We start from the raw sequence: 26,697 nt of genomic DNA, 5'->3' as shown, positions 1-26,697 counted from the left end.
GCTGTCCTCTCCGCTACAGGTTCGCTTGCTCCAGCAGGCCAGCAGGAGGCAGGGGCCTCAGGAGCAGAATCCGAGACGAGTGCGTAGAACCAGTTCACGCCGCTCTGCCTACGCCTTCTCCCACCAGCAAGGATATGGAGAGCTCATTACCTCTGGCAAGAACATGAAGGTCACCACTTCCTCCACTTCAGCCTTCCCTGGCTCGTCTCCACAGAGAATCAAAAGCAGTACCATTTGGATGGAGGACATGGCAAAAAAGGAAATGGTCATGAACCATACAACAGCTTCTGAAGAGACTATGGCTTCTGGAGATACAGAGCACCCCAGATGTGGAAGCAAGCACAGCTTAGAGACACTATTCACAGTCTGATCGACCGGCAGACAATACAAGATATCGGGCAAGGTGAAAAATCCCAGCTCAGTGAAGGTAAGGGGATTTCGCTGCAGTCGTGTCCAAAAGCACGGAGAGGCACCACGTGAACTTGCACTCCAAGTACTCTGTGAAAAGGTTGTGCTGGATACATGACTAAATAGGACTAGAATCTAAAATTGTTCATATCATCATCATCCCAATGTGATATAAAAACACAGAACACTCCAGGCATGCTCAGTGCTGCATAGCTATACGGAGAGTAGCTATGGGTGGTCAAACATCAGAAGACATGCACTAAAAGAAAAGCAGCATTGCACAGGAGAGACTCCAAAGAGCAAGCACAGATAAGACTCCTTACCTTCCTCAACTAATGCACTCTGGTTTCTTGGTGCACTTTCATTTAATTGTGAGTCACTGACTCAGAGAATGCGCAAAGTCCCTACTCAATTTAGTTTTCTTTCAATTTCCTTAGCTGACCGAGTCAAGCATGCAAATGCAGACAGCCTCCTTTTTGGAGAAATCGTTCAAAGCCGTTCACATGCTTCCAATATATTGCAGAGCAATCGAGTTAATTGTGTGCATAATTTCATAGCGATTATCTGAGGTACTGGTATACAACAGTCCTCTCAGGATTTATATTATTTATACAATTATCAATTTCAATACTATGACCAACTTGTATGGTTTTATTAGACAGTCTCACAATGAGAAAGAAAGCATTTGACAGCAATGATATTATTTGAGGGGCAAGCACGGTGGTGTAGTGGTTAGCACTGTTGCCTCACAGCAAGAAGGTGCTGGGTTCGAGCCCAGCGGCCGACAAGGGCCTTTCTGTGTGGCGTTTGCACGTTCGTGCGGGTTTCCTCCGGGTGCTCCAGTTTCTCCCAAAGACATGCAGGTTAGGCTAATCGGTGGCTCTAAATTGACCGTAGGTGTGAATGAGAGTGGTTGGTTGTCTCTACGTGTCAGCCCTGTGATGACCTGGCGACTTGTCCAGGGTGTACCCCGCCTCTCACCCATAGTCAGCTGGGATAGGCTCCAGCTTGCCTGCAACCCTGTAGAACAGGATAAGCGGCTACAGATAATGGACGGATGGATATTATTTGAGACAGGTTTGAAGGAGTTTACACTTATTGATACAATAATACCTCTACTTGAATAATCGTAACGCTTAATCTGTTGTTCGATTTTTCATTATTAACTTTGATAAATTATTTTAAATACACATCAGATGTAGTAAACCTTTGCATATTTCACTTAAAGGCAAATCATCGAACATGAGCAAACGGAAATGACCCTACTGCCCTGTGACCTTACTGTAATGATGACTTAAGATAAATTGCTCAATGTAAATCTTAGACTAGAAATCTAGATTCCTTGTAAATTATTATTAGCATTGTTGGAGTATAGCATGGGCCTTGGTTCTGCCATTAAGGAAAAGAAGCTTAGCGGCACCATCTTTTTTACATACTGAACCACTCTACATGTGCATACACAGTTTATTTCTTATTATACCTCTCTAGTGTGCTCATACCACATTGTAGTCGACAGCAGGTTTGCACGCGGACCACAGAATGATGAAAAGAGCAAAAGTTCCGAAGGTTAAGATTATAGTTTAGAGGCTACACAGCTGTGCCTTTCATCCCCCTCCACTGACAGGTAAAGCTTTTACTGTGTACAGTAACTACACTGTCTACAGAAAGGGTGGCAAATTGGGCATTTGTTTCACTGTCCTTTGACGAAAGGAAATATTTGTGCCTTTTTTATTTGACTCTCAGTAAAAGAAGTATATATTTGAGTTATGTCCAGTATTTATCTCTCTCCCATCAAGGTCTTGTCTGTTCCCCCCCACGTTACAAATCCTGCAAATATCTGTCGTACAGAATAATGTTTAAAATCGACATTTTATGTTACACTGATGTTTTTTTTTTTTTTAATTTAAAACTATCAGGAGTTTTGTTTATATGGATGTACAATTTGCCTCATTTGATGTAACATTAAGAATGTATAAGAATTTCCTGCTGTGAATTTTGTCAATGAGGACCATGCAAATTGTTTATCATTTTTATTTATATGCATGGATTTTATACAATTCATTTTACTTTTTATATGACGCATAAAATGTCCATTCAACAACTGTGCATCTCTGTGATCTGTTTAGGGTTTATTAACTTCCGTGTGAGCACAGAATGCATACAGTACATAGAATATTACTGTTGAAAGTGATATTTTGAGAGAGCTAGCTAGTTAGTTATGGTTCCATGGCTACGGTACCATCCAACAGCTTATGTTCCTTGCTCAGGCAGAAACTACACATCAGTTAACACAGCAATCTTCCATAATCTTTTTAATCAACATGTAATTTGAGCAAATTATCTAAAATTATTTTGAAATCAAACCTACAATCTGAAGAAATAAACCCTTTAAATGGCAAAGATTGAAAGCAATAAAAATCAGCAGATGTGTCATGACAAGGGGAAAAAAAAACAAACCCTGTATATAAAATCTCCCTTAGTTTTTATTCTTCTGTAAAAATAGCTGCTCCTCCTCCTGGCCTTGTTACAAAAAGGCTCTGCTTTACCAGAGCTGCTCGTCGAGCATCAGGCATGTAGTAGCGCTCTTTCACTGTCCGGAGAAAAGAATCCGTCCTTTCAGCGGGTACCATGGAAACAGTACAGCCTCCCCATCCAGCGCCTGTTAACCTGGAACCCACTGCACCTGCCTCCCTGTGGAGAGCACCATGTTACCGAGTAGCATGTTCAGTGACTTAAATTAATCCTTTGACAATAACACATTAAAAATAAATAAATAAATTAGAACAATACTAAGAATATTTTTCATTCCATTTCTGATGGCTCCCGAATGGTGCAACAGAAAAGCGTTCACCCTATTTTCAGGAGGTTGCAGGTTCAAATCCTGATGATGCAAGACATTTGTGGCTGGGAGTCAAGGAAGTAAAATTGGCCAGGCTGTCTGAGTAGGAGGAGGAGTGGCACACTCTCTCCCACGTCAACACGAGATAATCATGGGTGGCTGTGAGCGAGCTGACGTGTGTGGAAGAAGGCAGGTAGCGTATTCCTCCAAGTTTGATACAATACCCTGTCATGCACTTTGAGCATCAAAAAAAAAAATTTCTAAAAGAGTATCTTCTAAGAATAGAGAATATATAAAATATTGGGTCATTTTGTCCAGAAGGCAACAAGGCAGAATTTTTATTTTTTTTAAAGAGACTGGTCTTTGGAGACATGAAATGAAAGGGGGACCATTTGTCCCAGTTACATTCCCACCGTCCTGCCATCAGGATTACATCCAAGAATGTAAAGGGGATTTGACCAAGTATTACAAAATGTGCTATATAATGATCAGAGATGGTCTGGTTCATTGGGACGTGCATTTTTAAATAGTGAACTAAACGGGAAATTTAAAAATACAGATTATTATTTGTTTCACATCAGATATCCATTTCCTTACAGAACTGAATGTGTTTTGATCCAATATTTCCTATTAGGTAGCCCGTCTTTTTGTATCATAAAATGCAAGGTGGGCGGCACGGTGGTGTAGTGGTTAGCGCTGTCGCCTCACAGCAAGAAGGTCCGGGTTTGAGCCCCGTGGCCGGCGAGGGCCTTTCTGTGCGGAGTTTGCATGTTCTCCCCGTGTCCGCGTGGGTTTCCTCCGGGTGCTCCGGTTTCCCCCACAGTCCAAAGACATGCAGGTTAGGTTAACTGGCGACTCTAAATTGACTGTAGGTGTGAATGTGAATGGTTGTCTGTGTCTATGTGTCAGCCCTGTGATGACCTGGCGACTTGTCCAGGGTGTACCCCGCCTTTCGCCCGTAGTCAGCTGGGATAGGCTCCAGCTTGCCTGCGACCCTGTAGAACAGGATAAAGTGGCTACAGATAATGAGATGAGATGAGAAAATGCAAGGTTACATCACTCTTTGACCCCCACTTACAGTGCCTTGAAAAGTATTCATACCCCTTGAACTTTTTCACATATTTCCACCTTACAACCACGAACTTGAAAGTTTATTGAGATTTTATGTGATAGACCAACACAGAGTAGCACATAATTGTGAAGTGAAACGAAAATGATAAATGGTCTTCAAAATTTTAAACAAATAAAAATCTGAAAAATGTGGTGTGCATTAGTATTCAGCCCCCTGTACTCTGATACCTCTAAATACAATCCAGTGCAATCAATTGCCTTCAGAAGTCATCTAATTAGTTAATAGAGTCCTACTGTGTGTAATTTACTCTCAGCATAAATACACTTGTTCTGTGAAGGCCTCAGTGGTTTGTTAGAGAACACTGAAGAACAAACAGCATCATGAAGACCAAAGAACTCACCAGACAGGTCAGGGATAAAGTTCTGGAGAAGTTTAAAGCAGGGTTAGGTTATAAAAAAATATCCCAAGCTCTGAACATCTCAAGAAGCACTGTTCAATCCATCATTCAAAAATGGAAAAAGTATGGCACAACTGCAAACCTACCAAGACATGGCCGTCCACCTAAACTGACAGAGCGAGCAAGGAGAGCACTGGTCAGAGAAGCAGCCAAGAGGCCCATGATCACTCTGGAGGAGCTGCAGAAATCCACAGCTCAGGTGGGAGAATCTGTGCACAGGACAACTATAAGTCGTAAACTCCACAAATCTGGCCTTTTTGGAAGAGTGGCAAGAAGAAAGCCATTGTTGAAAGACAGGCATAAGAAGTCCTGTTTGCAGTTTGCCAGAAGCCATGTAGGGGACACAGCAAACATGTGGAAGAAGGTGCTTTGGTCAGATGAGACCAAAGTTGAACTTTTTGGCCTAAATGCAAAGCGCTATGTGTGGCGGAAAACTAACACTGCTCATCACCCTGCACACACCATCCCCGCTGTGAAACATGGTGGTGGCAGCATCATGCTATGGGGATGCTTTTCTTCAGCAGGGACAGGGAAGCTGGTCAGAGTTGATGGGAAGATGGATGGAGCTAAATACAGGGCAATCCTGGAAGAAAACCTGTTGGAGGCTGCAAAAGACTTGAGACTGGGAAGGAGATTCACCTTCCAGCAAGACAATGACCCTAAACATACAGCCAGAGCTACAATGGAATGGTTTAGATCAAAGAATATTCATGTGTTAGAATGGCCCAGTCAAAGTCCAGACCTAAATCCCATTGAGCATCTGTGGCAAGACTTGAAAATTGCTGTTCACAGACGCTCTCCATCCAATCTGGCCGAGCTTGAGCTATTTTGCAAAGAAGAATGGGCAAAAATTTCAGTGTCTAGATGTGCAAAGCTGGTAGAGACATACCACAAAAGACTTGCAGCTGTAATTGCAGCAAAAGGTGGCTCTACAAAGTATTGACGCAGGGGGGCTGAATACTAATGCACACCACATTTTTATTTGTTTAAAATTTTGAAGACCATTTATCATTTTCGTTTCACTTCACAATTATGTGCTACTCTGTGTTGGTCTATCACATAAAATCTCAATAAAAAACTTTTAAGTTCGTGGTTGTAACGTGGAAAAACGTGAAAAAGTTCAAGGGGTATGAATACTTTTTCAAGGCACTGTATTTGACATTGCTTAATTAAACTCTTAAGACTTGCTGTTCGAAGGTTTCCTTTCACTCACCTACAAATGTCCACCAGCTGGTCCAGCTCTGAGCAGCTACACTCATACAAGTCTCTGCAGCTAACATGGCTTTGGTTCATCAGCTCACCAAGCTGCAGAACAGCATCAGCAGGTGCAGAATCACACACAGCCTTGAACTGCAGCACACGTGCTGCTTCGCTGTACACATGCCTGGCCCGCTGGTACAGCCTGAAGTGGGTCACTGAAGTAACAAGAGAAACAGGTACTACTGTATTTGATCCAATTACCTGCAAATGGAAGGCTCAGATGGTCCAGATTCTTATATTCACTTTAAGTCCTGAATGCTCTTACCATGCTGCGTGTTAGCACTAAGGATATTGTCACAAAACTGCTGAGTGGTGATTCCCAGAATCTTGCAAATTTCTTCTCTGCTGTAGGGCTCAGAGTGAAGGACTTCCTCCACCAAATCTAGCATCTTGTCCAGACTCGAGCCCAGCTGTGTCTGCAGTTCTCCCAGCTTCTGCAGGCAACTCCACTCCAGGCCTCTTACCTTAGCCAGTATCTGAACAGAGTGCACAGGGTTCCTCTTACATTATCTTGTTTTATACCAACATTTCAATAAGAAGAACCGTGAGAGAAGTTTAAACTGTCCATGATCCTTACCAAATTTTCCAGCACCTCATAAATTTGACTTTTTAAAGCTTTCTTCAAAAGTATGTAGATAATTTTGCTCATTCGCCTTTAAAAGGACAGTCAGCTAATCAAAGACGACAAACCATAAAACGTACATTGAAATATGACGAGCTACTCACCTTCGTAGCAATGCGGCATTCCACCACTCTAATATTGAAGTGTGACGTGGCTGCCTTGTTCATCTCCACACAACTGTTCGCGATCACAAAAACAGCACCATCTGGGAGCTTTACATCTGTGCTCCTCAGGGGATTGAACTCGATCAGCTTTGCCTTGATTGATAACCAAGTTGAGAAAACAGATAATTGGAAAATAGAAATAAAGAAACTAACCAAAAAGAAACCGAACCAAACCATCTAGAAAATAAAGAACAAATAGGTTTCGGTTGCAGTACCGTCATCATATACAGTACAAAGCATGCCTTTGAAGCTATTTGAGCCTTTAAGACATATTTTACACAAATTGTATGCATAAGATGAGAATTAAATACATTACAGTTCCCTCTTCAGCAAGGAAAGATATGGACTGATCCATTCCTCCTCCTTCAGTTCCAATATAGCGTTCACACTTGGCACATGTCTCAGCCAACAATACCTGTTAGAAATTTAATGTATTTAGCTAGTAGTGGATTTAAAAAAAAAAAAAAGTGTATGATAATATAATACACTGTAGACCACCTACAGTCAACAAACCATCTAAAGACTGTCATCAACCTGTCAAGTGACTCAACCAGCCCATTAACTAATCTTAAAGAATATATCCCAGTTTATGGCTGTTGACATTTAGTAGATGATCTATCCACACTCAAAAGACGATCAGTTTTCTTCAATTTGTACCAGAGCACTACTGAATGCTCCAGTCTGTTTAGTCAGAAGGTGTTGATTTAATTAACACACCCATTCTAATGTGTTATCGTTTCTGTAGATATGGGAACTTGCATGGCAGACCCTCCACTAAACGTGTTCTTTAATTAATTAAAAAAAAAGGTATTGACTGCAAAGCCATCTGAAATTTTTAAATTGTACATGGCATTTTCCTCTGTCCCACAAGAACAATATTATGTAGACAAGATCACGTGATCATTCTGATGTGCTGAGGGTTGTTTTCCTCCATTTTGGGACCGAATATCCTCCCTCTTGATGTAAACAGTTTGGCCCCACGGAAACAGCCGAATGTGAGGAGCTTGAACTAATTAGCATAATCATGGAACTGCATCACGCCGAAATGATGACGCGTGGAAAACATCGTGACTCTGCATCGACCTCGGAGAGTTTTGAGTTGCAGGGATGTAACTTGTGGTTGACATTCACGAACAGATCTGTGAAAGAAAAGATATATACATCTTTTCTCTGTTACTGCTTTTGTGTTCTCGTTTCTTTCTCTGCAAGATCAAAACATTAGGTGTATACCTCCATACACAGACTAACCAATCCAAAACAAGCACAGCAAATTCTTCATCAGATTCCACGCCTGTTTCATCCTTCAGTCGATATGTCCCTTCACGAAAATTCTTGCAGACAACCTTTTGGTTTCCATCACTTTTCTGGTGCGCTTTCTAGCTGATTCACCTTCATATTTTCCTTTTCTTTTCCGCTGGTTTTTAGCTGGCGGGAGAGCAGAGTCCACCATGTTTGTCCATGCTGACTTGTTGTGGTTAAAAATAGGTCAAACACGCCCCACTGTGGTCACATGATACTGTTGCTCACTTTCTTCAGCAATCTCTGGAATTGTAAAATGCAGGACGCTTTTTATCTCGGCAAAACATTTACACTTTGGATACGTGGTATGTACAGCAGCGGAACTCCTCAATTTCAACTCAAATCAACACGAAACATCTCAAAACGCCAACAGCAATAGAAATAGAACATTTTTGCCCAGAATTCAACTTTGCAGTCAGAACCTTTAATCCCTGGCAAACTGCTGGTACAAGACCAACAAAACACTTCAAGGCATGCTGTTACTGGGAAATAATCAATTTTGAGGTTGAATTGCATCACCCCATCACTAATTTTCCTACAACAGCATTTCCTGTCATGTTTTGTTTCTTACATATTTGGATGACCCATTTTATGGTTGCTATAGCTTTGCAGAAACCTACAGACTTGCAGCTTGTCCATTTTGTTTTATTTGCACAGTACACTTCATAGCACTTGAAGTTTAGTAGATCATTACTGACCATCAAGACATTCCTAATCCCATTATTTTACATGTCGAGAAGCACTTGCTAAACTGGTTCATGATTCAGTCTATAAAAGGTTTGTACTGTGGCCAAAGCAGAGTGTTACCTAATAAGGAAATAAACATGGGGGGGGGGGAGGGAGTTGATTAGAGATTCTGTTTTACTTTGGAGGCAGGTTTTTGGTTGGCTTCCATTGTGACCAGGCCAGCACAGCACACGAGAGCACTGGAGCTAGACAGGCCTGAACTAGCTGGAATTGTTCCATCCACAACACACCGAATCCCAGCCAGAGGAGACAAGCTCAGCTGTTCCTGACATGTTGAAAAATGTATAACACATCAGTGGCTTTAAATGCTAGCCTTTTAAATGCACTCCAAGTATGAACTACAGTGGTGCTTGAAAGTTTGTGAACCCTTTAGAATTTTCTATATTTCTGTATAAATATGACCTAAAACATCATCAGATTTTCACACAAGTCCTAAAAGTAGATAAAGAGAACCCAGTTAAACAAATGAGACAAAAATATTATACTTGGTCATTTATTTATTGAGGAAAATGATCCAATATTACATATCTGTGAGTGGCAAAAGTATGTGAACCTCTAGGATTAGCAGTTAATTTGAAGGTGAAATTAGAGTCAGGTGTTTTCAATCAATGGGATGACAATCAGGTGTGAGCGGGCACCCTGTTTTATTTAAAGAACAGGGATCTATCAAAGTCTGATCTTCACAACACATGTTTGTGGAAGTGTATCATGGCACGAACAAAGGAGATTTCTGAGGACCTCAAGAAAAACGTTGTTGATGCTCATCAGGCTGGAAAAGGTTACAAAACCATTTCTAAAGAGTTTGGACTCCACCAATCCACAGTCAGACAGATTGTGTACAAATGGAGGAAATTCAAGACCATTGTTACCCTCCCCAGGAGTGGTCGACCAACAAAGTTCACTCCAAGAGCAAGGTGTGTAATAGTCGGCGAGGTCACAAAGGACCCCAGAGTAACTTCTTAGCAACTGAAGGCCTCTCTCACATTGGCTAATGTTAATGTTCATGAGTCCACCATCAGGAGAACACTGAACAACAATGGTGTGCATGGCAGGGTTGCAAGGAGAAAGCCACTGCTCTCCAAAAAGAACATTGCTGCTCGTCTGCAGTTTGCTGAAGATCACGTGGACAAGCCAGAAGGCTATTGAAACAATGTTTTGTGGACAGATGAGACCAAAATAGAACTTTTTGGTTTAAATGAGAAGTATTATGTTTGGAGAAAGGAAAACACTGCATTCCAGCATAAGAACCTTATCCCATCTGTGAAACATGGTGGTGGTAGTATCATGGTTTGGGCCCGTTTTGCTGCATCTGGGCCAGGACGGCTTGCCATCATTGATAGAACAATGAATTCTGAATTATACCAGCGAATTCTAAAGGAAAATGTCAGGACATCTGTCCATGAACTGAATCTCAAGAGAAGGTGGGTCATGCAGCAAGACAACGACCCTAAGCACACAAGTCGTTCTATCAAAGAATGGTTAAAGAAGAATAAAGTTAATGTTTTGGAACGGCCAAGTCAAAGTCCTGACCTTAACCGAATCAAAATGATGTGGAAGGACCTGAAGCGAGCAGTTCATGTGAGGAAGCCCACCAACATCCCAGAGTTGAAGCTGTTCTGTACGGAGGAATGGGCTAAAATTCCTCCAAGCCGGTGTGCAGGACTGATCAACAGTTACCGGAAACGTTTAGTTGCAGTTATTGCTGCACAAGGGGGTCACACCAGATACTGAAAGCAAAGGTTCACATACTTTTGCCACTTACAGATATGTAATATTGGATCATTTTCCCCCAATAAATAAATGATCAAGAATAATATTTTTGTCTCATTTGTTTAACTGGGTTCTCTTTATCTACTTTTAGGACTTATGTGAAAATCTGATGATGTTTTAGGTCACATTTTTGCAGAAATATAGAAAATTCTATAGGGTTCACAAACTTTCAAGCACCACCGTATGTTACCTACTTCCCTCACCTGAACACCTTTGACTCCACAAAGGAAGTAATAATACCATTGAGGATTCTCTGGGTCTATGGTGATTTCAGCAACAGATATTGTGAAGTCACTGCAGAAAAAAGAAAAAAAAAGTGGCAGTTATTTAATAAAATATTCAGGTTTACTTATTCATCTTCAGATTATGATATGAATCTCCTTGTTACCAGGTACACTTACCTGTATTTGGGGTCAGTGTTGGCCAGTTGGATTATCGGAGATGTGTTCACGGACACAGCAGCAAGGATATTCTGCTCGATAGCCATAGGAAGGACGGCATAACCGCAGTAGTCAATGTGTTCTCCTGTAATGGATTTAATCTAATATAATCAGTACAATCAGTTACATTATGTACACTATGCATAGCATGTATGTGAGACACAAATTACAACCAACCTATTAAATTCACTCTGCCAGGAGCGCATGCATAAAACAGAGGACTTTCTTCATATTTTCCAATAAATGCTTTTTTCAGTTTCTGTAGTCTGTAATGGGAAATGTACAAATAAGCTACTGTGATCTACTGATCACACAGATCCAAAGCCAAAGAATTACAAGTTGAAAATCTTCTTAGAATTACACATATATATTTACTCCAGGTGACAAAATCGGTTTTGATATGTTGAGTAAAATGTATTTTTATTCAGTGGTGAGAAAAAAAAAAATTGAGCATTTGCATGACATTTTGGAACCTGCAGCAGATAATCAGATTACAGATGCAAAATGGCATGGGGCGAATTTACTTTCATTCATGCTGGAGGTGTTCAGGAAGTGATGTGAAAGCAGAGTCCAGACATGAAGCAGTCGTCATGATGGCCCCTCATCCTGCATCTGTGGCCCTGTAGTCCAAAATGTTTGGCCATGTACACATCAGCCTACTAACACAACGGCGTATTATACTGGCTCCTTACTTAAGGCTTTGGGCTACAGACTGGTGTTCAAAATCCCAGCACTGCCACCAAGCTACGACTGCTGGGTCCTTCAGCCTTTTAACTCTCAACTGCTCAGCTGTATCTTGTCTCAATTGTAAGTCACTTTGCAACGATATATCAAACAAGTTAACGTAGAACAAGATCAGATAGATTTTGGTTATATTTGTTCTGTACTGTTTGCAGGGAAACCTCTGTAAATGCTTCTACTTACTCTTTGGGGGAGTTTAATGGTGTAATCTTACAACCAACCTACCTATAGGTAGTCTTACTGCCATCTACTGATGATAATTAGTAAATTATCAAGGACTGAGAAAAGGTTTCAAAACAATTTTTTTACCAATGACCGGGGGACAATTGCTATTTTTGCAGTGTACAATTGTTATATTAAATAGTTTAGCCACTGATGACAGAAGAATCAATCCTTTTATCAAAAGGAATGGACAAAAAAAAAAAAAAAGTCTGATATTTTTGTATATCCCTCATCCATATAAACGTTTCTTTCTTGCAGTATTGTCAGAAAAGTGAATGCATGTTGACACTGGATACTTGCTTATGTTGTGTTGTAACAAATTAATAAGGAGATAGTAACGCTAAGAGATGGCATAATAGACCACCAGCAAATTGAGAATTTTTCTGTGTTTTTGGGCTTTTCAGCATGTGACAGGGAAAAAAATAAAAGTTAAGAAGCATGTGGTTCTCGGCGCCGGCCATCACCTGAGTGATTGCACAATTGTGCTGTTGATTTGAGTGATTTACTTTTTTTTAAATTAGACTAATAATTTAATTTTCAACCTAACATCTTAACTTTTTGACAAGTTATTTTTACTTTCAAAGTGGCCACATCATTCAAAAGCACAGTCACTGAAAATAAAAATAGAAAATTCTTCCCATGACCTTCAGAAAATTATGACTTGTGGAATATTGCAAATGTTTCACAGTGATGAATTAAATAATAAATTCATGGAAGAGGATATTTCAAGCAGGAGATGTTAACTTAAGTATTTTAATTGTTTTATTTACTTAAATTACTATTTTTAAGCAAAGTGTCATCACACCAATATTGACCATTTATTACTGTTTACTGCTCATTCTAGTACTTTTTAGTGTAGATACAGTGGTGCTTGAAAGTTTGTGAACCCTTTGGAATTGTCTATATTTCTGCATAAATATGACCTAAAGCATCATCAGATTTTCACACAAGTCCTAAAAGTAGATAAAGAGAACCCAGTTAAACAAATAAGACAAAAATATTATACTTGGTCGTTTATTTATTGAGGAAAATGATCCAATGTTACATATCTGTGAGTGGCAAAAGTATGTGAACCTTTGCTTTCAGTATCTGGTGTGACCCCCTTGTGCAGCAATAACTGCAACTAAAACGTTTCCGGTAACTGTTGATCGGTCCTGCACACCGGCTTGGAGGAATTTTAGCCCGTTCCTCCGTACAGAACAGCTTCAAATCTGGGATGTTGGTGGGTTTCCTCACATGAACTGCTCACTTCAGGTCCTTCCACAACATTTCCATTGGATTAAGGTCAGGACTTTGACTTGGCCATTCCAAAACATTCACTTTATTCTTCTTTAACCATTCTTTGGTAGAACGACTTGTGTGCTTAGGGTCGTTGTCTTGCTGCATGACCCACCTTCTCTTGAGATTCAGTTCATGGACAGACGTCCTGATATTTTCCTTTAGAATTCGCTGGTATAATTCAGAATTCATTGTTCCATCAACGATGGCAAGCCGTCCTGGCCCAGATGCAGCAAAACGAGCCCAAACCATGATACTACCACCACCATGTTTCACAGATGGGATAAGGTTCTTATGCTGGAATGCAGTGTTTTCCTTTCTCCAAACATAACACTTTTCATTTAAACAAAAAAGTTCTATTTTGGTCTCATCCGTCCACAAAACATTTTTCCAATAGCCTTCTGGCTTGTCCACGTGATCTTCAGCAAACCGCAGACGAGCAGCAATGTTCTTTTTGGAGAGCAGTGGCTTCCTCCTTGCAACCCTGCCACGCACACCATTGTTGTTCAGTGTTCTCCTGACGGTGGACTCATGAACATTAGCCAATGTGAGAGAGGCCTTCAGTTGCTTAGAAGTTACCCTGGGGTCCTTTGTGACCTCGCCGACTATTACACACCTTGCGCTTGGAGTGATCTTCGTTGGTCGACCACTCCTGGGGAGGGTAACAATGGTCCTGAATTTCCTCCATTTGTACACAATCTGTCTGACTGTGGATTGGTGGAGTCCAAACTCTTTAGAGATGGTTTTGTAACCTTTTCCAGCCTGATGAGCATCAACAACACTTTTTCTGAGGTCCTCAGAAATCTCCTTTGTTCGTGCCATGATACACTTCCACAAACATGTGTTGTGAAGATCAGACTTTGATAGATCCCTGTTCTTTAAATAAAACAGGGTGCCCACTCACACCTGATTGTCATCCCATTGATTGAAAACACCTGACTCTAATTTCACCTTCAAATTAACTGCTAATCCTAGAGGTTCACATACTTTTGCCACTCACAGATACGTAATATTGGATAATTTTCCTCAACAAATAAATGACCAAGTATATTTTTTATCTCATTTGTTCAACTGGGTTCTCTTAATCTACTTTTAGGACTTGTGTGAAAATCTGATGTTGTTTTAGGTCACATTTATGCAGAAATATAGAAAATTCTAAAGGGTTCACAAACTTTCAAGCACCACTAAATTTAAATATTTAAGACATTTTTGTTCTACAGCATTTTTTAAATTTGGTTTTACAAATGAACTTTTTCTATGTTCTAAGAAAACTGCTAGTGCATACATTGTGTCATGTGACAGGATTGTCAGATGACATTTGTATTGTACAACCCTGATTCCAAAAAAAACTGGGACATTGTAAAACAAATAGAAACAGAATGTGATGATTGGCAAACCATGGAAACCCTATATTTCACTGAAAATAGTACAAAGATAACATATCAAAATACTGAACCTGAGAATTTTTTTTTAAATATGCTCATTATGACTTAGATGCCAGCCAGCCACACATTTAAAAAAAAAGTTGGGATAACGGCATGTTTACCACTGTGTTGAATCACTTCTGCTGACTGGGGAGGTCTTGCTTATTTCAGCAAGACAATGCCAAACCACATTCTGCACTTATTACAACTGCAGTAAAAGAGTCTGAGTGCTAAACTGGCCTGCCTGCAGTCCAGACCTGTCGCCCACTGGAATCATTTGACCCACTGTGAGTTGCAAAATACAGCAAAGGAGACCAAACTGTTGAGCAGCTGAAAGCCTAGATCAGGCAAGAATGGGACAACGTTTCTCTTTCAAAACTACAGCAATTGTTCTCCTCAGGTCCCAAACATTTAGCGAGTGGTGGGCGGCACGGTGGTGTAGTGGTTAGCACAGTCACCTCACAGCAAGAAGGGTCCAGGTTCGAACCCAGTGGCCGGCGAGGGCCTTTCTGTGTGGAGTTTGCATGTTCTCCCCGTGTCTGCATGGGTTTCTCCCACAGTCCAAAGACATGCAGGTGGGGTGGCCTTGGGCTGAAGTGCCCTTGAGCAAGGTACCTGACCCCTGACTGCTCTGGGTGTGTGTGTGTGTGTGTGTGCGCGCGCTCACTACTTCAGATGGGTTAAATGCAGAGAATGAATTTCACTGTGCTTGAAGTGTAAAATAAAGCTTTCTTCTAAAAGTAGAGGTGATGCAACACAGTGGTAAACATTCCCCTGTCCCAACTTTTTTGAAACATCAGTTTCAAAATGAGCATACATTTTTTTCAAAAAACAAAATTTCTCAGGTTCAACATGTGGCGGCACAGTGGTGTAGTGGTTAGCGCTGTCGCCTCACAGCAAGAAGGTCCTGGGTTCGAGCCCCATGGCCGGCGAGGGCCTTTCTGTGCGGAGTTTGCATGTTCTCCCCGTGTCCGTGTGGGTTTCCTCCGGGTGCTCCGGTTTCCCCCACAGTCCAAAGACATGCAGGTTAGGTTAACTGGTGACTCTAAATTGACCGTAGGTGTGAATGTGAGTGTGAATGGTTGTCTGTGTCTATGTGTCAGCCCTGTGATGACCTGGCGACTTGTCCAGGGTGTACCCCGCCTTTCGCCCGTAGTCAGCTGGGATAGGCTCCAGCTTGCCTGCGACCCTGTAGAACAGGATAAAGCGGCTAGAGATAATGAGAATGAGATGAGGTTCAACATGTTGCCTTCGTCCTATTTTCATTGAAATCGTTTCCATGATTTGCAAATCTTCACATTCTGTTTTTATTTACATTTTATACAACGACCCAACACATAAAATCAATTTACCTGAAAAGCACAATGGGGGGGGGGGGGAATCTGTAATAATATTTCAAAAGGATAAGTTTTAAAGCAAGAGGAGATTGCATATGTCCATGTGATAAGTCGCTGGCAGCAAAAATTTCGAAAAACATTAACACTATTTCATTGTATTACTTTTCAAGTCAAGTCAAGTCAAGTTTATTGTCAAATATGCTATACATGCTCGACATACAGCACAGATGAAATTTCAGTCCTCTCTGGCCCACGGTGCAAACAGGCAATGCAATAAATAAAAATAAAAATAGAATAATTGAAACAAACAAACAAGAAACACTCTAGATAGGAACTAGACATAGACTAAACACTCAGACAAACAATATAAACAGTATAAATAAACAGTATAAACACTAGATAAGAAGAAGAACTAGACATAGACTAAACACTCAGACAATATGAACAGTGTAAACACTAGATAAGAACTTTTGCACATTAAGACAGTGGAGTTAACTTACCTGTCGTGGTCGCTAAGCAACACTTTGATTTTGGGTGGATTTACAGCCATTAGGACACTACGACAGATTCCACACAAACACTCTACAACCTGTTTTCTAAACCGGAACGGGCTATCAGGTGACGCTCATATCCGGAACATATTTCAGATACACAGAAGAGGACTTCATTCAAAAAGCGTTGGGTTGCTAGCAAAAGTTAAACAGATCTGGGAGCAGTTTCGTCCTCTAAATATCCCATGAATATGATAAGATATATGGCAACGTCTGACCTGGGATCAGAGGACGTGTCATGTCTTCTTCGCATGCGCAGTACGGCTTACACTGTGATTATTTTGAAGCGCGGAGGATTGTGGGAGTGTTTCGGCCCTGTTCACCGGTCAAAATGTCTGACATGGAAGATGATTTCATGTGCGATGATGAAGAAGATTATGATCTGGTAAATTATCTAACTGATGTGGTTTTGCATGCATGTTGTTTACTTTTTATCGGTGAATATTTTGTCTTGGAATACAGTTAGCATGCTAGCAGGTATCCAGCTTCTGTCTCTGACTGGATAGCTAGCTCTCGCATAGAGCGGAGTAACTAGCCTAGCTAGCTTATGTTTATTAATGTTTTATCTTGGCTTGTACTCGGGTAGCTACTCGTCCTGTTCGTTTATCAAAGTGTGACTGAAAAGAACTGTAGTTGTGAAGTTTGTAATGACTTCTTGTGTCATTTTGCCATTACTTGCCGCTACAGCATGCAGTATTACAGAATGCTAAACGCCTCCTAGCTAGTTAGCAGCTCTGTGAAGCCGGAGAGCTGTCACTGATTCACTCCGGTAGGTCCAAAGTGAAACAATATACAATAACTATTTTACTACATTATAATTTAGTGACTGCACTGATGCTGGGAGAGAATTGATGGTGTCCGGATATCATGCGATGCCTGGACAGTAAAGCCATCCACTGCAGTGACGTGAACTTTCTGCTGTCATTTTATCACCAAAAACAGCAACAAGAACAACAATTCTTATACCCTTTAGTTCTTTCCCACTTTGTATTTATTTAAAATGCAGCTTTAAATGCTTTGTTGTGAAGTACAAAACAGATAAAAAGCAACAACAGGTGGTCAAATATCATTCATTCATTCATTCATTCATTCATCCTGATCAGGGTTGCAGTGGATCCAGAACCTGTTCTGGGATCTCTGGGGGTACAGTGGGATACACCTGGGATGGAAAGCCAGTACATCTCAGGACGCTGTACACACACAAATGCATATTAACCTCCTAGGGCTTAGCGGTCACATGCGTGGACAGCACTTTATGGAAAATCGGAACAAGAATCCACATATGTGGACGTACTTTTTCTCTAAAAGTACATCTTATCAAAAGATGATGCTTAGTTTTTATTCTAATCAGGTTCTAATAAGCCCAAATAGCAAAGAGAAATAAAAAATGCATGTAAAAAAACAGCTTGGGCCTTAGGAGGTTAATACACATTGACACCTAGGGCTAATTTGGCATAGCTAGTCTACCTATGTTTTTGGGAGGAGGGATGGAACCCGCACAGACGAGTGGAGAACACGATAAACTCCACACGGACAGAAGTGTGAGTTCAGGGTCCAACTGGGAGATGTGAGATGGCTACGTTTATTAAAAAATAAAATGGTAATAATGAAATTGATAATATTACTAACCGAAAGCAGGAATTCTAAAATGTACAAGTCTACAGAAATGGAATAAAAGTACAACTGTTAAAGAAAAATAAAAGGAATTAATAAAATCCATTTAGCAGCTCTTAAAAATGAGTGATAATTTTGGAGCCTGATATTTAATGGTAATGGTTTCCAGATCTTTGGTGTAAATGTTATTTTGTGTGCAAACGTGAATTGGATTCACTTCTCAGCAAGTCTATACAATGTTATGAATGTTTCCATCCACCCATCCGTTATCTGTAGCCGATTATCCTGTTCTACAGGGTCGCAGGCAAGCTGGAGCCTATCCCAGCTGACTATGGGCGAGAGGTTTGGTACACCCTGGACAAGTCGCCAGGCTATCGCAAGGCTGGCACACAGAGACAAACAACTATTCACACTCGCATTCACACCTACGGTCAGTTTAGAGTCACAAATTAGCCTAACCTGCATGTCTTTGGACTGTGGGGGAAACCGGAGCACCCGGAGGATACCCACACGGACACGGGGAGAACATGCAAACTCCGCACAGAAAGGCCCTTGTCGGCTGCTGGGCTCAAACCCGGACCTTCTTGCTGTGAGGTGACAGTGCTAACCACTACACCACCGTGCCGCCTCTTATGAATGATTTTGTTTGCTTAAAAAAAAACCCACCTAAACCTCATTTTAGCTATTCCAGTTATTTGCCTGTAGTTATTAAATATTGAAAATTTTAAAACAAATTTGAATGTCAAACTGAAAAATACTTCTAAAATATGTTTGAAAAAAAATCCTGCCTCCTCTTTATAGACGCTGTACGTTTTGACAAGATTTAACATTTAACTTGAATTAAAATATTTCTATTTGGAGTGGCTGCAGGTTTTGCGGTGCAGTGGCTGTATCTGACACATACTGGAAATTAGTTTCCAAACCATATGCCTAGCACAGCAATGGGATACTAAAACGCACTGTTGATAATCTTCATAGCTGATGTTTCTCTGTTTCAAATTTCAGGAGTACTCAGAGGACAGCAACTCTGAGCCAAATGTTGACTTGGAGAATCAGTACTACAATTCTAAAGCTCTAAAAGAAGACGATCCCAAAGCTGCTTTGAGCAGCTTTCAGAAGGTAAAGCAGCACTCCCTTATTTATGTCACATATTTATAAAGTTTGCTGTTAAAGAAATGACCGCATTCTTATCTGAACTCTAGGTGCTGGAGCTTGAGGGTGAAAAAGGAGAATGGGGTTTCAAAGCGCTAAAACAGATGATTAAAATCAATTTTAAGTTGGTAAGAAGCAAGGATACCATACCATACTTGATTTTGGAATTTGTGAAAATGTTTCAACAGTGGCTGACAAATATTTGATCTCTTTTCCTCCCCAATTCAGACTAACTTTCCGGAAATGATGAACCGATACAAACAGCTCTTAACCTATATACGAAGTGCTGTCACAAGGAACTACTCTGAGAAATCAATCAACTCTATTCTAGATTACATTTCAACCTCCAAACAGGTACTGTTTCCATGGTAACGCTTTAAAGTTCCCTTAACTGACATTATTTAACCCATTCATGAACTTGAACAAATCTTAACCCTCAGCATAAATACACCTTAAAGAACATGAACAGCGTGATTAACACTTGGGCCAATATTAACGATCAGCATAAATACATGTTTATAACATCAATTATTTAACTTAAATCTATAATGACCAACAGGAACAAACACCTTAATTCACGTTTGTGGATATTAACTGGAAAAAATCCAATATTTAAAACCTGGACATCCATCCATCTGACTTTAAACAATATGTTAACATTCAGATATGGATTAAAATTTTCTTCAGTTAACATGTGCTAACTAGCCATGGGTTCAACAAACATCAGAACAAATGTATTTCATTAACATTTATACAAAAGCAAATTAACTCTTTTTTGTTTTTGTGGCGCCAAGTCCAACAGTTGTTCATGTTAATTAGTGCAGTAAATAATGCTATATGGGAACCTTTATATTAAGGTGGGGTTTACATTAGACCGTATCAGCGGATCATCAGATTAACGTTTTTAAAATGATTTGCATGCACACAGCAACGCCAATACACGGATACGCTCGGCTCCGCAGGCATCCTGCGCTCCAAATCACTCTGCCCTGAACAGCGAGTGCCCTCTGGAGGGTGCGCACTCCGGCCCTGCGCAGCTCACAGAGCGCGCGAGTGAAGTGCACGAGCAGTGATTCGGGACTGAGCCGCTGTGTGTGTGATCCCAGCGCAGATCACTTACCACTTGCAAGTGGAAGGATGGCAAGCCTAAAGACAATCATAACTACACAATGGGCAGTATTTGCATCAGTATTTGCAGTATTTTCATACTTTTATACTCTTTAATGAAAGGTGATACAAGGCGGAAGTCCGCGCCGTTTTTCAGCAGCCGCGTCACATGACCAATGCCAGCGAATCAGGAAGGCGGATGTCACAGTGACGTTGTCCAATGACGACGCCAGCTAGAGCTCAGCACAGCGTATCCGCGTATTCTCAATGTTTACACAGCACCGGACCAGACACGATCTGGATTGAATACGTGGACCCTGGCGGATTCCCGTTTCCTGGCGTTTCCAGGCGTTTTAATGTAAACGGACAGTGCATCCGCGAAGAAAACGAGACAGATACGGTCTAATGTAAACTTGGCCTAAGTGTTAGAATTTCCTTAATGAATGTTTCTAATCAAATACTGTGAATTCAGATAAATTCAGTGGAAAAGACATGTTTGTGAGTTTCTTGCTGCGTTTGTTACAGATGGACTTGCTTCAAGAATTTTACGAGACGACACTAGAAGCATTAAAGGATGCCAAAAATGACAGACTGTGGTTTAAAACCAATACAAAGGTATTTATGATTCCTTTTAATGACCAGTATATCCTCAACCACAGTTTAAAAGAGAGTGTTTTTTACTTTATTATCCGACTGTAGATGTGTTTAACATGCTGTGAAGTAATTGAACTAATTCTGCTGCATTTCCAACATAGAAATGATAACATGCCAAACATATGTTCCTTTGTTCAATCCAGTTAGGCAAGTTGTATTTGGAGAGAGAAGAGTATGGAAAACTTCAGAAAATTCTCAGGCAGTTGCACCAGTCATGTCAGGTAAAAGAGCATCTATGTGGAAACGTTTGAGTTGGGATGAGAAGTGTCATTTGATTGTAATTGTTCTGTTGTCATTGTGAAGACGGATGATGGTGAAGATGATCTGAAAAAAGGCACGCAGTTGCTGGAGATTTACGCTTTGGAAATTCAAATGTACACAGCCCAGAAAAACAACAAGAAGCTGAAAGCTCTCTATGAGCAGTCTTTACACATCAAGTCAGCAATCCCACATCCACTCATCATGGGAGTCATCCGAGGTAATTTTTCCTTCACTGTCTACTTCTTATTTACTAAATCAATTTCTCAAATACAATGATGTTCTCCCACTGTGGTTACTTGAATTACAGTCTGCATTTTCATGTGTGTGTCTCTGATTTTAGAATGTGGTGGAAAAATGCACTTAAGGGAGGGAGAGTTTGAGAAAGCGCATACAGACTTTTTTGAAGCATTCAAAAATTACGATGAATCCGGAAGCCCCAGACGAACTACTTGTTTAAAGTACTTGGTCTTGGCTAACATGCTGATGAAGTCAGGAATAAACCCATTTGATTCTCAAGAGGTAATGAAAAATGGAATTCGGGGTCTTTTTGTTCATTTTGTGGCGTTGATTTTTCTAAACTGTTGTTTTGTGGCTAGGCAAAACCCTACAAGAATGATCCAGAAATTCTAGCAATGACGAACTTGGTAAGGTAAGGCAGCTTAAAGATAAAGTATTAATTAACACACATTACATAAGCTTCTCAGACAAAAAAAGAAAAAAAAAATTAGTAATTTCTTCCCCAGCGCTTGTAATATCAGCACCAGCCACTAATGTATTGAGATTTGTCAGTTTTTGCTCACTCTTCTGTGTACTGAGTTGCACTTCAACATGGCTGCCTGTGTTTTACCTGCTGTTCAACAACCTAATCGCATTTTGTATAGAAGTGGTGTACAATCTGTTGTGACACGTCTTTTGATGGGACAGATGTACTCTCAAATACTAGAATACCCTTTTGCCACTCTACACAACTTTTACACAACACTATCAGTATTCATGTGCTACATGAATGAATGAATATTCAAACATATCAAAGTAGTACAAAACAGAAGAGGAAAAAAAAGAACAAATAAAAACACTTAATTCAATTAAAAAAAACAATGGAACAATATTAACTTAACATGTTTGAAAAGGAGTAGGAAGAAGCATTAGCTTATTTAATCCTACCCCTTTTCCAATTAATTAATAATACTATTTACTTCCGGGCGGCACGGTGGTGTAGTGGTTAGCGCTGTCGCCTCACAGCAAGAAGGTCCTGGGTTCGAGCCCCGTGGCCGGCGAGGGCCTTTCTGTGCGGAGTTTGCATGTTCTCCCCGTGTCCGCGTGGGTTTCCTCCGGGTGCTCTGGTTTCCCCCACAGTCCAAAGACATGCAGGTTAGGTTAACTGGTGACTCTAAATTGACCGTAGGTGCGAATGTGAGTGTGAATGGTTGTCTGTGTCTATGTGTCAGCCCTGTGATGACCTGGCGACTTGTCCAGGGTGTACCCCGCCTTTCGCCCGTAGTCAGCTGGGATAGGCTCCAGCTTGCCTGCGACCCTGTAGAAGGATAAAGCGGCTAGAGATAATGAGATGAGATGAGACTATTTACTTCCTGTATATGTGTGTGTGTATGTAATATATTAGTTATTATTATTTTTATTTACTATTTTTAAATCACATACTCCTAAACACAAGTAATTTAAACATATTTACCTGTACCAACAAACTACAAAATAAACAAAGTAAATAAAAATATGTGCAAAAGCCCGAGTGCTCGTCCCACCCTTCTTCCTCACTGTACCTAGTGAATACCATGTATTTGTACCGCTGTTTGAATATACTCATGCTTGGACATTGCTTCAGCCCTCCCCACAGTCTGTTCCACAATTTCACTCTACATACTGAGATGCAATGTGTTTTTAAGGTTGTGCGAGCAAAAAGATGTTTAAAGTTCATTCCCCCCCTCAAATTATATTCCACCCCCCACCCCCATGTACTTCAGTGTTTGGATATAAACTTACGTGCTGGGTTTTACAATAAGTTACATGTGCACAAACGATTAACATTGTACTATAAGGTGCTGTTGTATGTGGACGCCACATGACTTCTTTTTTTTTTTTTTTGGTCTGGGGAGCTTATACTGTAATACATATCTTGCTTATAATTTAACAACTATCTTTAAATGTCTTCATTAATTCTGAAAGTCAGTTGTTCTGATGTATATTATAGTAGTTTTTTGACACTTTTTTTTTTTTTTAAATTACAGTGCCTACCAGAACAATGACATCACAGAGTTTGAGAAGATTTTGAAGACGAATCACAGTAACATAATGGATGACCCGTTTATCAGAGAACATATTGAAGGTGAGTCTGAATTATAACTATAAATGGAATGACTACTTTGATCCCCCACCTAGTTTGTGACTGAATATTCATCTTTTTGTTTTTATCTTTTCAGAGCTGTTACGGAACATAAGAACACAAGTGCTCATCAAATTAATTAAACCTTACACTAGGATACACATACCTTTCATTTCAAAGGTAATATGTTTTCTGTAGAATGGAACTCTGTTGTTGAAAGTTCAATTATTGTGTCTTGACTTGGTGGCTATTTTTCTGCAGGAATTGAACATTGATGTTGTGGATGTGGAAAGCTTGCTTGTGCAGTGTATATTAGACAAGTAAGTTGTCTGACTCCTGTACTTTGGAAAGGATATGATTGTGTGAAACATCAAAGATTATATTGTGTTTTATATATAATTTTGTGTGCACGCGTGCTTTATTTACTGGTTTGTCATGATTGATTTGAAATGTTTCAGCACAATCAATGGCCGCATTGACCAGGTCAACCAGCTGTTGGAACTTGATCACCAGAAGAGAGGTGGTGCTCGATATACAGCTCTAGACAAATGGACCAATCAGCTGAATTCACTCAACCAGGCCATTGTCAGTAAACTGGCTTGAGACCCTGAAAATCAGTCCGTTCACCAGACACCCAGATGGCTCAAAGGGCTGTCAGAGACACAAACTCCTTTCAGGTCCTAAATCCCCTGATCACTGAATGACATGAAGTGTGCGCTTAAACTGGCTAATTTGTGTTATGCAGCTGCTGATACTTAAATCCCAAACAACACAGAAATGCCCAAAGAAAATCTGCTGTTCTGAATCCTTGAAGTCTGTTCTTTAGACTGTATTGGAATCATCTTGGGAAGTGTTATTTTAATCACATGTCTTGACATTTGGTTATAGCATACATTTGAAAGGTATACTTTTTTTTTTTTTGTAAGAAGTGTGGTGATGCTCTGTAATAAAAGGAAGAATGTTTATCTGTTGTACAAAGCATTGTCAAAGCATGTTTTTTGTTTTTGCTGAAAGAGCCCCTTTCCAAAGTTTAGGAAGACGAACTGTGGCATCAGTGAATAAAGTAATTGCTCAAGTTATTCTGGTTTTCACAAATAAATAAGATTGGGTGAGTTTAGAAAGAAGACTGTGCCTCTAAGATGGCTGAGTCATAGCATGAGAATACATATTAATGAACATCAGTTAAATTATGGCTACGTTGAATTTGAAACCTCATCCCTGCTAATAAATTGTGTTCTGTTGTTTCATATTTGAACAATAAAGAAAAGGATGCATTTGTTGCGTCATTCAGAAAATAAAATCACATGTATGTTTGATGTGGGAGAAGAGATGAAGAAAATTTACATTTGTGAAAATTTGTTGCGAAATGTCAGATTATGGATTGTATTAATAGATTGCTGGTATTGGTTTTAAAAGTGGGGTTTGTGATGGATATCCAAGGAGAATTGTGATTGGTCACTGAATGGGTTTTAATCTCAAAAACAAGTAGGTTTATAAATAATGTAGAAAACTTGCCTCTAAAGTGGACTGTTGTAGGAAGATGGCACCAATAAGTCGCTAGAATATTATTTTACATACATTATTTACAGGGCTTTACATTAACTTTTTTGCTCAGAGCTAGTGGTTTTCCCGAGCCACTAGCCACAATTTTGTTGCCTGGAAATCGCAGTTTTTTTCTTCAGCATGATACGTTAAAGTTCAGAAGATCTAGATTTAATTATGAATGGCAGCGTATAATGTATCTCTACGGTAGCACTCAAGTATTCAGTGCTGTTAAGGTAGCTCCCTATATGAAAACATGCAACCAATTCAGACAAAAATATAAACAGAGTATTCTGTTTATTGAACAATATGAAATATCGTATTATATGAAAAATAACATTCAGTACAGCTGAACTGATTCTAAAATTAAAAGTCCAATTCAAAGCATTTATCATTGAAAAACATTTGATGTTTTGATATGCAAGTATTATGTGTATTATCAAGTATTATGTATAATATATTAATAGTGTGTGTGTGAGTGTGATGCATGTGTGAACATGTGTAGAGAGAGACATTAAATGTTCTCATGACATTCATCATCAGATGAGTCTGAATGGTCCATGAAAAATGGTCTTCATGACCTGAGGCTTCCAGCAGGCCATAAGTTGATAGCTGGGGCGAGATCAACTTCTTTCCAATCGCATGAACGTTTCTAAACGTTCATCCTCTCCAGCTCAGCTGACTTCATGACAGCCAGGGACTTGAAAGCAATGCTGTCCTATGGTGAACCAGTCATCTTCGGATGTTATAGTACTGATGTGTGCATTTGACTTTTCATGGTCCTTTATAGTTTCAAGTTTAAAATTGCTGGTGCCTGTCTTTGCCATACTTTCTACAGTCTTCGCAGTACATGGTATTTTTGGTCTTGCTATGAACTAGCCAATCTCGCCCGAACTTCCGTTTGTCATTGAACTGTCTTATCTTCCTATTAGCGTCTTGTTCATCTGCATGGCCGCAGCCAGCTATGAGGCCCCCGCGGTCCGGACCTCGGTCATTTTTAAGAGCTGAAAATACATTTGTACGCTAAATATTCAACTGCATAAAAAAATAAAGAATAACATTAAAACATCTCCATAAGAAGTGCATTGTTAATTATGTTAAACGTTGATTCTATCTTCTGTGTCTGTTTCGTGCACGCGGCTCTGAGACCAAGAACACAAAAGCAAATGACCACGCGACTCGGGGGAGGAACGCAGTGCAAGAGACACGTTTTTTTCATGGTAACCATCAGCGCACTTTCATCAAGCTGTTAAATTTACATTTTCGAAGCAGCGCAGTTGTAGCCTGCCTTGTTTGTGATTTTAAAAAGAAATCATTTGATAAGCCAAAGCAATACAGGGGAAAGTTTCAACTTGTGTTTGCCTTGGATAACTTTGCCTAAAACATGGTGGTGTTTAC

General features: G+C 40.1%; 3 protein-coding genes across 6 annotated transcripts in view; 2 read left to right on the top strand and 1 right to left on the bottom strand.

Annotated features, from left to right (window-relative positions):
- The window catches only part of atp8b4 (ATPase phospholipid transporting 8B4), a 53,689-nt gene extending 51,241 nt beyond the window's left edge, over positions 1-2,448 (top strand). For all 3 annotated transcript variants that reach the window (XM_060914826.1, XM_060914825.1, XM_060914827.1), the window contains one exon: positions 20-2,448. In XM_060914826.1, the coding sequence (XP_060770809.1) occupies positions 20-370 (351 nt within the window). In that variant the 3' untranslated portion in view covers positions 371-2,448. The remainder of the gene's footprint in view (positions 1-19) is intronic.
- On the bottom strand, positions 2,425-16,693 carry galk2 (galactokinase 2). Of its 2 annotated transcripts, XM_060914829.1 has the most exons (10): positions 16,581-16,693; positions 11,256-11,344; positions 11,040-11,163; positions 10,842-10,932; positions 8,987-9,133; positions 7,139-7,237; positions 6,763-6,915; positions 6,302-6,512; positions 5,990-6,191; positions 2,425-3,099 (listed from the first exon to the last, which is right to left on the bottom strand). In XM_060914829.1, exons 1-10 carry the CDS (start codon positions 16,628-16,630, stop codon positions 2,892-2,894), a joined length of 1,374 nt encoding a protein of 457 aa, XP_060770812.1. In that variant the 5' UTR covers positions 16,631-16,693; the 3' UTR covers positions 2,425-2,891. The 2 variants fall into 2 exon arrangements, with proteins under 2 accessions (XP_060770812.1, XP_060770813.1); XM_060914830.1 differs by lacking the exon at positions 11,256-11,344 and having other exon boundaries at positions 16,581-16,664.
- A 216-nt stretch (positions 16,694-16,909) lies between these two features.
- cops2 (COP9 signalosome subunit 2) lies at positions 16,910-25,057 on the top strand. Its single transcript, XM_060914828.1, has 13 exons — positions 16,910-17,016; positions 19,251-19,364; positions 19,448-19,525; positions 19,626-19,751; positions 21,030-21,119; positions 21,302-21,379; positions 21,462-21,636; positions 21,760-21,938; positions 22,016-22,068; positions 23,663-23,760; positions 23,855-23,937; positions 24,019-24,077; positions 24,216-25,057. Exons 1-13 carry the CDS (start codon positions 16,963-16,965, stop codon positions 24,358-24,360), a joined length of 1,332 nt encoding a protein of 443 aa, XP_060770811.1. The 5' UTR covers positions 16,910-16,962; the 3' UTR covers positions 24,361-25,057.
- The last annotated feature ends 1,640 nt before the right edge of the window (positions 25,058-26,697 follow it).

Source organism: Neoarius graeffei, chromosome 2 (assembly GCF_027579695.1).
Source record: "Neoarius graeffei isolate fNeoGra1 chromosome 2, fNeoGra1.pri, whole genome shotgun sequence".
NCBI lineage: Eukaryota > Metazoa > Chordata > Actinopteri > Siluriformes > Ariidae > Neoarius > Neoarius graeffei.
Note: the sequence above shows the minus strand (reverse complement) of the source record. Positions and strands in the feature narration are given on the sequence as shown.